Here is an 11,351-nt window from a genome sequence, read left to right as displayed (position 1 = left end):
ATAAAGCTCTATGTAGAAGAGGAAGAAATATAACTATTAATCAGAGGATCGAAAAGAAGTCTTCTTAAAAGAAAAAAGTTGTACAGTCATTTAACTTGTTAAATTGTATTTATAAAATAGGATTAAAATAGCAATAAACAGTCATCAGTAAAGCTGTGAATAGAAATGAACTCCTCTCCCACTCATCGCTATAGGACAGACATATAAAAGCCAACAGGCAAAGTAAATATTGCACCACAATTCAGCTGCATATAAAACATGAAACAGACACCCAACATCACTCACGCATACAAGAATAAATCTTTATATTCAATAAAGAATTTTGGAAAACTTGAAAAAGAAACTATTCAAGAGGGGCACGCAGTCCTTGACCCTTAGACATTTTGCTTTAATTTAATACATGAAGTCTCCTTCCCCACTAAGGGACTTTATTAAAGGCAATAATCAGCAAATAACTAGCAAAACAAATGTCTTGAAGCTGAAAGTCATACCTTCCAGCAACCCAGAATGCTTTCAGTTCTCTCATTCTATTTACTTTTTTCATAAACCTTTATATCTACATGGACTTTAAGAACATTATCAGACACTCCAGAAACAGCAGAGTCTTACAGAGGGGAAAGAAAACAGGGGGGAAAAAAAGAAGAAAGTGCCTGAAAGAGGTGTGTGTCTGTGTGGTGCCAATCAGTAGTACTGGAGGAAGGTGTCATTTCCACCCTTGACCAATCTCATCCATTCATTGCCACAGTGCAGGACTCCAGCTGAAGCCTGATATACAAAGCTACCTATAAAGGTTGCAGGACTGTGCGAGTAGCATCAGTGCTTCCTCCTGCCTTCTCGAGCTCTGACAACTCCTCAAATATGTTCCTGAAGACAGCACAGAAATCATCATGGCACAAACTAAAAAATTACACAGGACCATAAACAGTTTTAGCAAAAAAATATTTTAGCATCTGAGAAATACACTCACTATCCAGCTTATTAGGAACACATGCTCATTAATGCAGTTATTTAATCAGCCAATCACGTGGCCGCAGCACAATGCATAAAATCATGCAGATATAGGTCAAAAGAGCTTATGTTCATCTCATATCTTAGAATGGGGAAAAGTGTGATCTCTGATTTTTGCATACATAATTTTCTACAGGTATTTCAGCTTTCTGAATGCAGCCCAAACAACCTGGTAGAAGTATGCAATAAATACAAATTAAAATATGTCTAACAGTCCATAAAACAAATAAACCTATTGACCTTTATTAAATTATTTCGATATGCATTTTCACTGTATACAAATACTCAGCCTCTTGTTTGCAGGTGTTCTTAATAATGTGGATGGTGCATGTATGTTAACTAAACAAAATCAGCTTAGCGAGCGCATTCAATTGATAAATAACCAAGAAATCAATTTTTGTCAAGAGCACAAAAGCCCCAGATCAGCAACAGCCTCACACAGTTGCTCTTAAAAATGTATTACAATGACAAACACGTTAGTAAAATAATGTGTTTGATCAAAGCCTTACTTGTGCATATAGAAGAATATGTAACCACTTCTGTCTCTGTCTCTTTGAACGGTGGACTCCTGTGTACGCGACACATCTAAATCATTGTAGGTGAGCCAAGACTGCTTCTTCATGTCATAAACGTCACTTATGTAGTGGCCTGAGCAAAGAGGTGAAATTATGCTCAGAGAAGTTAAACGCATCTTTAGAGACACAGGAGCTATTATAACAATGTTATATCTAAATATATTGTAAACTAATACATTACTAGTACAGTAACCAAACCGCAGAGAGGTTGTCCATACCCGATGATGAGCTGGTACCGATGTGACTGACCACACTGATGAGCCTGAAGGAGTTGGCAAGCTCACCACTCTGCAGCAAAAATATTTAAAAACACTGTAATAAGATGCTGTTTCCAATCATTTGTTCGAAATTTGATGGTTTGTGACTGGTGAGCACATACCTCTGCATTTTTCTTCAACACCTCAGCTTCTGTTTCACTGTACTCCATTTCTAGAGCATCCTCATTTCCAGAGTCATCGTCAGAGTACAGAAGATCGGGAATGGAGTTGTTGAACTCTGGGGGATACAAAATGTCCGGTTAATTAAAAAAAAAAAAAAGTGTCTTATTGCTAAACAGTGAGCATGCATTCAAGACCATTCTAACAATCTTATATATTCAGTACTTCTTTACCTTGCAAGCTGAGCTCTGTTGCTCTCTTTAAATCGTCATCTTCTCTCATCTCTCTTGCCTCCTATGCATGTAATGTTAATGTTTTATTACTGTCTAGTTGGGACTTCTATCAATTGTGTGATGAGGATGAAAAGAGTAAAATACGTACATGTTCCTGTAGACTCTGAGCGAGGGCCTGCTGCAACTCCTGCTCCTCACGCTCTTGGTCCAAACTGTATTGCTGCGCCCAGTCCAACTCACCCTGGCCACCATCTGGAGTCTGGTTCTCTTTATTGTCATCCATGGTCAGGTCCAAAGAACCCAGCATGTCTGTTACAAGAGCAAATGCATTACAAGTGGGTTTTTTTTTTTGCACAGTAAATCATCCTCCTGTAAGCAGAAAAAAACTGAACAGATTTTTTTTGGCAATGAAATTGCACAGTCTCTGTACCTCCAGATGTTTTATCTTCTTCTAGAAGATCCAAATGCTGAGTGAGCTCCTGAGCATCTGCATCTCCAAACCCTGTGTCAGGGCTGCTGGTTGGTTCATCAATATTGGGGCCAGCATCATGACGACTCATCTCAAGTACTGCAGCCAGCATTTCATCATCATTCATGCCAGTGAATTCTGATTGATCCAGGTGACTGACCTTCTGTACCACAACAGCCATTTTAAACTAGTTAATGAGTCTACAAAACCCAAATGAGTCTACAAAACCTAAATGAAATAACTATACACAATATAACTGAGCATTAATCAAATCACAATAATCCACAGCTACAATCTAGCTGCATATATAACAAAGTATTATACATCTGGCTGCCTGCTAGCTCACCTCCTCTGTCCTGTCATCATCTGTGAGACATTCACTCAAGCGATGTTTGCGAGCGACTTTCCTAGTCAATTCCTCTTCGCTGTCTGAGTCACATAACATGATTCCTGCATTTTCACATTTAACTGAACCTTTCCTGTGAAAACATTATCCAAGGTTTAATGCATTTCAAGCATGACACAAAGGGAAAACAAATACCAAGTCTGTCACCTCACCGTAGCGTAGAGCTGTTTATAGACTGTGAAGTTTTCAGTGTTCTAGACCTGTAAAGAAATGTACAACACATAACGAAGAGTAAATCCAATACGGTACAAATCTTACAATGCATCCGATTTCTCTAAATAAATCTGTGAAATGTGGCACATGCCTACAAGACTAAACTAAATGACTGAATTCTCACAGGGCAGTTTGGACTCTCCAGCCCAGGGAAAGAGGTGGCCGTGTGTTCTCTGTGCAGTGGGACAGAAGAGTGAGGTACTTTGGGATTAAAACCTGCTGCCCCAGCTTGCTGTTCAGAGACAACTGTGCGTTGTAACTGTACCGTTTCAGATGTAGAATCAGGACCCTGAGAGTGAACAGATGAAGGCAGGTTAAAGCTTAGAATTTAAAAAGAGCTCAAAAATAATGTGAAATAATTTTAAACACAGTTAACCTGGGAAGTCTGCTGAATTTGTGTGTGACAGTGGCAGATTTCCCATTACATTTCTCACACGAATATTCAATTTCTTCCATCTAAAGGAAATGGACATAAACAAACAAGTTAATGAGAACAAAATAAATAAACATCTGAAGTGAGGATCAAGTTTAAACACACCGCTCCACAGTAATGGAATACAACACTAAAAAAATACTGTATTATTTCTACATCTTGTAAATTCTCTGATGCAAGTGACTGCATATAATCCTACCCTGAAGAACAGGTCCAGTGAATCCTGGATGGATCTTAGAGGAAGGGTTTTCTTTTTACGAGGCAGGTCAATTGACAGATCATTAAACTGTTCACGTTTTGTTATCGCCTCCCCACAGCTGTGGACAGAGCAACAACAACATGGAAAATTAATCCAGTTCTCTGGTTTGCTTTGGAGAAGGACTAGACTAAGTGTCGGTCATAAAAATCTATTCTAATTCCACATACACAAACTACAAGCAATGCACAGAAAAAAAACGGGGACAAACTTTGTTTGTTTGTTTACCTTTAGCAAAAGTATCATGTTTAAGTCTCAGTATACACAGCAAAAATATAATAATACACAAATACTTTCTTCCATAAAGCTATTTAAACAAAAAACCTTTTGCAAGTGATTGTGTGTTGCACTTCAAACTCCATGTTGACGGTAACAGGACATGTGTATATGCGTGTGGTGTCCACATCCTCCATAAGCCGCGTGCCCTGGGGCTCATCCCAGGCTGAAGAATCGCTCCTGCAGCTCTTGTTAACCTTTTCCACGTCTTCCTTTAGCTGATCCAGGCATTGGCTCAGGAACTCATGGGCATCCTGGAAGCAAAGAATTAACTCTGATTTCTTGTCTACTTTTCTAAAAGAATCTTTTTTTTGTAGTTAGATGGCCAAATTGATAGAGGGGGATCATGGACAGCTAAAAATTACAAGCCATTTGATCATAAAAATCTGCAGGCCTCTCAGATAAGTGATGGACATTTTCACAAAACCAAGTCATCAAAGGAATGACTTCAAAAGATGATCAATTATCAAAAGGCCCAGACAGAGCACACATCTAAATTTGATCAAAAAGCTATGGAATTAATTAAGCATCATTCCTGACAATGATGATAGAGATGGTAAGTCCTTCAGAAGGACCTTTGTAAACCTGGGAAATTAAGATGATTTTCAAGAGAAATGGGCTAAAACTGTTCCAACTAGCAATTACATTTATAAAAAAGTCTGTGGTTATGCTTTGGAATATACAATTTTTTGTTCATGTTTATAAGTAAAAAGTCACAAGACATCTAGTGTGTAAATCTGAAGTGGATATGCACTGGATGCATATTAATTGACCCAAAAAATTTGGATGCATATTAATTGACCCAAAAGATTTCTGAATACTTATTTTCTCTCATTATATGTAGTTCAGGCAAAAATATGTAGGTTTTTATGTCAGCAAATACTTACATTTTGCATGTACCCAGAAAAACGTTCGGCAGTGGAGGAAATGGCATTCTTCACCCTCCTCAGCAAATCTTTCTTCACCTCTGGAGATGAAACATCTTTTTTCAAAAGCAGCTGAGCAAAGCGCCTAATGGAGAGATGAGAATTAGAATACGGGATGTGTGAGACAGCTAGAAATATTAAAGGCTATACAACATAACAGTACCTCAGAAGAGCATTCATTGGAACCCGCTTCCATTGGATACCCTGCTTTAACAGGTCATTTGAAAAAGAAGGTAGACTGAACAGTGATTGCAGTATGGCATTCATGTAGCAAGTATTTCCCAAGTTGGAGAATCTAAAGTAGAGAAATCCACAAACAATTAAGCAATAGAAACTCAAGAAATTTAAATAATTAAGCAATGCAATACAATCAAGAAATTGATGGGGAGCTCACCCTTGTAATGGAGGCTGTGTAAGAGCAGAGGGTCTCAGCTTGTTCCATCCTCCATAATCCAGAGAAGAACGAGCTTTCTTAAAAGGAGTGGAGTGATTAGGCAGCACCAGGCTTCTTTTAGCTGCAGGTGACTGGTTTGTGCTGGCAGGCCTTTATTAAAAAAATAGCATATTCATAAAAAAAGGCTAAAAAGTTATACATATGACAGAACAAAATAAATAGTATTTACCTGTCCAGTAGGGAATGTGTTTGTGTATAATCTTTAGTTCCTGTTCTACTGCCATAAAAGGATGATGATTGAAGGGGTGTAGTGCTAAGGGGAGCTGATTAGGAACAATCATAGAAAATAAACATGAAAAACACTGCAAGTTTGTGTGTTTGGCAATTACTATAATGAAAACAAGCACCAACCTGAAGCCCTGTTCTCTTCTGACAGCTTCAGTTTTTCTTTGTAACTGAGGAGAAACTTCCTTGAAGTGTCTGAAATGGCCTTATTGTTGCTGAAAAGAGAATCCTAATCAGCATTGGGTGCCATAATTTACATAACACCGGTACTGTAAATACTCTTGAATGCGTTTACAGAACAAGTTTACATTAAGTATTACAAATTAAATTCACCAAACTAAACTTACTCAAATTAAAGCAACAATGAAAATGTTTTTCTATTTGCAATCCAAAATTTTAAAGCACACACTACCTAGAGGAATCATTCTCTTTGGGGTAGTCTTCAGTTAAATCTGTATCGGAGTTCATCAACCTTTTCCTTTTCTCGCTCCTGAAGAAAAACACATCCATGAGCTTAGTTGTGTCTTAGTAGCATCAAAAAGAGAATTCATTTACATTCACTCATTAAATCAATTATTTCAGCCTAATAAATTTACAGCACTAATAACACTTCTTTAAAAATTAGAGAGAGAAAAAAAGGTAACAAAACATACAGGACAGTTATGTGCTAAAAGTAAATGACAAATGTTTGATAAACTTATAACCTTAGGTAATTCACCCAGGAAAACAATCCTTACTGTTTTGACTTGATAGTACCAGAGCCCAGAAGTTAAACGTACATAAATGTGGAATGTGTTATCCATTAAAATACCTGTGCACTTTCATGCATTTTATCTAATAGCAACTCTCTTTGCATTTCTAGTGCTTAAATTTCAATAAATTCAATTTTAAAAATCAAATTACGGATAAAAATAATCCCAAAGTAGCTAGAGGTGAGGTGAAATTGTAAGAAAAACTGGGGGCTCCTGAGTGGTGGAACAGAAAACCATTCTTTCAGTCAAAAGATTCAAATCTCGACAAAGCCACAGCCATCTGCAGACAGGTGTCCAAGAAAACCAAATTACTCTGTCTACCCTACACTAATAGCTAGGTGTTACCCCATTTGCCTGAAATAACTCCAGTGAGACGCTTCTTGTTGCCATCTCCCAGTCTCTGACATCGGTCTGAGGAAAGTTTGCCCACACCTCAACGCAGTATTCTTTCAGCTGAGAGATGTTTGTTGGGTCTCTTGCACAGTCCGTCTCATGTCACCCCACAGCACCTCAATGGGATTAAGACCTGGGCTTTGGCTCATCCATTCCAGGACTCTCCATTTCTTAGTTTTTATCCAGTCCTTGGTGGATTTACTAGTATGTTTTGAGTCATTGTCATGTTGCAGGGTCCAATTCCACTTCAGCTTTAAATTTTTTTTACAGATGGTCTCATGTTCCTCAAGCAGCCTCTGATACACAGTAGAATTAATAGTGGATTCTATGATGGTGAGCTGGCCCTGGCATCACATGCATCCTGATCTAACGCATACTACCATATGAGGCCTGCAAATTGATTATGCACTTTCATTAAAATTAAACTTGAAACACCATCTGACATACTGCATGAAATGGTCACATAAATGTCAGTAAGAATGTTAATGATTCACAGATTTTTGGAAGGGGAACTATAATAAAAACCTGTCATATAATATAAACTATAAAATATTGTTTGTTAGAATTGTAAAGAGGAAGAAAAAAGTTTAAAAAAAATTAAATGGTTCCTTGGTGCTTATTGGATTTGATAAACCACCACAAGCCACCAGAACAGTGCCTTAGGTCCTGCTGCAGCAAAGCATCCCTAAACCATAACACTTCCACCTCCATGTTTCACAGTTGGTATGAGGTTATTTTCCTGGAATGGTGCATTTGGTTTACGCCAAACATGTCCTCTGTTCCGGTGTTCAAATAATTCTAATAATTTTAGACCCATCTGTCCAAAGAACCTTATTCCAGACCTTTGTCTAATTTTCTCTGCCAAACTTCAGTCTGACCTTCGTGTTTTTCTTAGAGAGCAAATGTTTCCTTCTAGCACACCTCCCATGAAAGTTAAACTTGTTCTTGTTTAAACCTCTTTCTGATTGTAGATTCAGGCTCTTTCACAGCAACAGTAGCAAGCGCCTGCTGTAGGTCCCGTGATGAAATTTAGAGGTTTTTTGTGACCACTTTTAGCATCTTGCAGTCTGCTCTCACAGTGAACTTGCTTGGACAGCAAGACCTGGGCATGTTGGCAGTTGTTTTGAACAGATACCGGTGTATTTCCGCACACATTCATGCTGAACGTACATTTATGAATGCAAACTTTGCACTTAACGCCTAATTCATTCTAGAAAGCACTACAAACCTGTTTTCTGACAGTCCACTGCGTACAGGTGTTGATGTGACTCTGCTTGGACTCCCAAGAGGCTTTCGTGGTGTGCTCTCTTCTCTGTTGTCCAAACTCGACCTGCGTGGTGTTATCTTAACGTTACAGAGAATTAACAAAAGAGAAAAATGATAAGCCAGCAGGTAGTGATAGACATGTATTGTCTTTAAAATCAGTCAATAAATGAGCAGTACCTGCTTTTCTGACGAAGACAATCCTGGGTCATTCTGGGATGCTCGATTCCCAAGAACTAATCCAAAACTAGCACTTCCCTGATTTGTCTTATAAGCTAAAACAATGAATAACGAATATTAATAAAATACCCGTTTTAATCAAATCTATAACTGAACATAAAAATTAGCAACAAACTCTAATTTGCACCATGTCTTTAAACGCACCCGTTTGCTTTCCTTGTTTAATCGTCTCCAGATATTCCTTCAGTTTTTTTGCAACCGTGATGGACAGTCGTTCCAAAATGACAACACTTGAGTCCTTCAGTGTCACAGACAAACGGTTTTGACTGTGGATGGGCCCCAAGACAACATTCTTCACATTGTGGTTTAACTATAAAGAAAAAATAAACAGATCTAAAATCAGCTAATATAAAATTGATAGTATTCATAAGTTTGTAGGTCTCAGGTTTGTACCTGGAAATATTTTGGTGCGCCGCCACTGTTAAACTTCAACACAAGATTGCTTTTGTTGTCTTTCTCGTGGACCTCAAAAACTCCTTCTCTCCATTTGGTCGTACCCACGTCCAGACTGGTGAAGCGGATACGGACGGCACCACCACTGCTCAACTTCGGCAATGCGACAGCCATCAGTGCGGCGAGTTGAACAGGGCGCTGAAATGGCTTGGACGATGAACTGGTGAGCCCAGTGTCAGTCACTAAAAGCCTTAACGATGGAGAGAAAATGGGTTGCAGGGGGTTGGTTACAAATATCATCCAGAATTGACATTCACAGAATTTAAACAACTGAACCCCCCCAAAAAAAACAACATTTAAAGAAACTCAAACTCAGGCTTTAGTGATGTTGGCAGACATTTTACACATATACAGACACAAACCCATAACAGAAACACTTTTATTCATAATAAATAATAAAGATGTATCTGTTGTACCAATGAGGATGTTTTTGGTGAGTTTTATCTGCAACTCAGACTCCATTCACACAATTAACTTTGGGCTGCTTTTACTGAATGAACTACGAAGGTGTTCCTCACCTGTCTGTCATGTGTGTACACAAAGCTGCTCGTTCAATAAAACTATTTTTTATAAAAGCTGACTATTGACGTTATAACACAGAGAAAAAGCCCAAGTAACTTACGCGTTTCCTTTTACATATAAACATGAGGTAAATAACATGTTTATAGTATGTTTCCGTTTAAGAATAACGTGCTACAAAAATATAAGATACAAAAGTTATCTAGACAAGTTAGTAAAGACGCTAGCTGGTGCTTTGCTAATTCCATTCCTCAGATAGTAATATTTTGCTGTGGGTTTTTTTTTTTTGACGCTTGTCAACCAACAAATGAGAAATTATCTGCGACGGTTTCAACGAAATTACTAATATTCCACATATCAGCTAGAAACAAATCAGTCAGAAGTGACCGCGTTTCAGAAACATAACTTAAATACAGTATAGCGGTTAGCACTTAGCAGTTAGCTGTTAGCGCTCGAGCTAAGTCCATACAGAAGACTGAAGTGAGCTGCGAGCTAAAGGTTTCATTGGTGCTTTTATTTGCTTGCTAGTAAATTTGAGTTTGTAAATAAAGATTATTACATACCTTCTTCCAGTCTTAAAAAACTCAGGGAAAAGTCTTAAAAGAATAAACACACATATATATTTCCCCCAAACGTTCTTGCTCTGTGCCGTGGACTAAATTTTGCCGGCATGAGGCGGCCCAGTGTTATGTTGTTGTTGTAATGGCGGGAATGTGAAAATTCACACCGGAAATAGGCAGCGAGAAAACGTGCCACAAGTCACGCGAGAAGCGACTTTGACGCCGTCCACGAGGAAGGTGTCGCATGTCGAGATGGCCGCTGAATAACTGTATATCATTTAACTTCATTTTGTCGCTTTGGTCACTTTAGAGTAATTGTCTAAGCTCACAAATGTCCCAAACGTGGTCCTGGAAGACCCTTCCCTTTTTAGTCTTTTGTCTGCAATATTCTCAGGTTCCTGGATAAACCATATGAGTATTTTCTCTATGAGAGACTAAGCACTGCCAATAAAGTCAAGTCAAGAAGCTCTTATTGTCATTTCAACCATATATAGCTGTTGCAGCACACAGTGAAATGAGACAATGTTTCTCCAGGATCATGATGCTACATAGAACAAAATCAGAACTAAGGTCTTAAGTATCTAGTTAGTCCTAGATACATAAAGTGCATCTGTGTGACCTGGTGCAAACAGTGCAGGACAAGACAAACAAGACAGTGCAGACAAAAGACAGTCCAGGACAAGACAGTGCAGGACAAAAAATTACAAGGCAATACAAAAAAGACAATAGGCAAAAGACAATAAACAGAAAGAGCGCCGACTGGTGTAAATACTGTATGTTCAACAATATTGTGTGCTTGAATGAACACTAGAATACTAGAATGAACGCAGCAGGTCCCTGAGATAATGTAAAGGATTGTGCAAAACAGCACATGACTGAAATGTGAGATAGCATGAGCAAAGAGCAAAAAGTGTGCAAAAAACAGCATGTAAACAGGTTAATGGATGTATATTGGAAGTGTGTGTATTTGGTGTAGGCCTGTGCAGTCCATACAGTTGATGTGCTTGTGTATGTTGTGCTCAGTACAGTTCAGTTCAGTTATAAAGGAGTGTGATGGCTTGTGGAAAGAAAAGAAACTGTTACACAAGGTGAATGCTTCGGCACCTTTTTCCAGACAGCAGGAGGGTAAAGAGTGTGTGTGAGGGCTGTGTGGGGTCATCCACAATGCTGTTTGCTTTGTGGATGCAGCGTGTGGTGTAAGTGTCCATGATAGAGGGAAGAGAGACTCCAATGATCATCTCAGCTGTCCTCACTATGGTGCAGTTCCCAAACCAGACAGTACAAATGCATCAATAACATATTTTTGTGTCATACTGTCAT

At 38.5% G+C, this 11,351-nt stretch overlaps 1 protein-coding gene across 2 annotated transcripts; it reads right to left on the bottom strand.

The window, feature by feature from the left end:
• Positions 1 to 89: 89 nt before the first annotated feature.
• On the bottom strand, positions 90 to 10,249 carry usp37 (ubiquitin specific peptidase 37). 2 transcript variants are annotated; one of them, XM_060876816.1, is made up of 24 exons: positions 10,035 to 10,249; positions 8,893 to 9,142; positions 8,644 to 8,809; positions 8,440 to 8,534; positions 8,225 to 8,340; positions 6,264 to 6,341; positions 5,978 to 6,066; positions 5,796 to 5,889; positions 5,567 to 5,716; positions 5,336 to 5,467; positions 5,134 to 5,257; positions 4,295 to 4,500; positions 3,914 to 4,031; positions 3,658 to 3,737; positions 3,406 to 3,570; positions 3,221 to 3,268; positions 3,009 to 3,141; positions 2,624 to 2,825; positions 2,342 to 2,502; positions 2,194 to 2,254; positions 1,963 to 2,078; positions 1,802 to 1,871; positions 1,518 to 1,656; positions 90 to 864 (listed from the first exon to the last, which is right to left on the bottom strand). In XM_060876816.1, exons 2-24 carry the CDS (start codon positions 9,064 to 9,066, stop codon positions 783 to 785), a joined length of 2,799 nt encoding a protein of 932 aa, XP_060732799.1. In that variant the 5' UTR covers positions 9,067 to 9,142; positions 10,035 to 10,249; the 3' UTR covers positions 90 to 782. The 2 variants fall into 2 exon arrangements, with proteins under 2 accessions (XP_060732799.1, XP_060732798.1); XM_060876815.1 differs by having other exon boundaries at positions 2,624 to 2,832; positions 3,010 to 3,141.
• Between the last annotated feature and the right edge of the window lie 1,102 nt (positions 10,250 to 11,351).

Source organism: Tachysurus vachellii, chromosome 8 (genome assembly GCF_030014155.1).
Source record: "Tachysurus vachellii isolate PV-2020 chromosome 8, HZAU_Pvac_v1, whole genome shotgun sequence".
Classification (NCBI taxonomy): Eukaryota; Metazoa; Chordata; class Actinopteri; order Siluriformes; family Bagridae; genus Tachysurus; species Tachysurus vachellii.
This window is presented reverse-complemented; position numbering and strand designations above follow the sequence as displayed.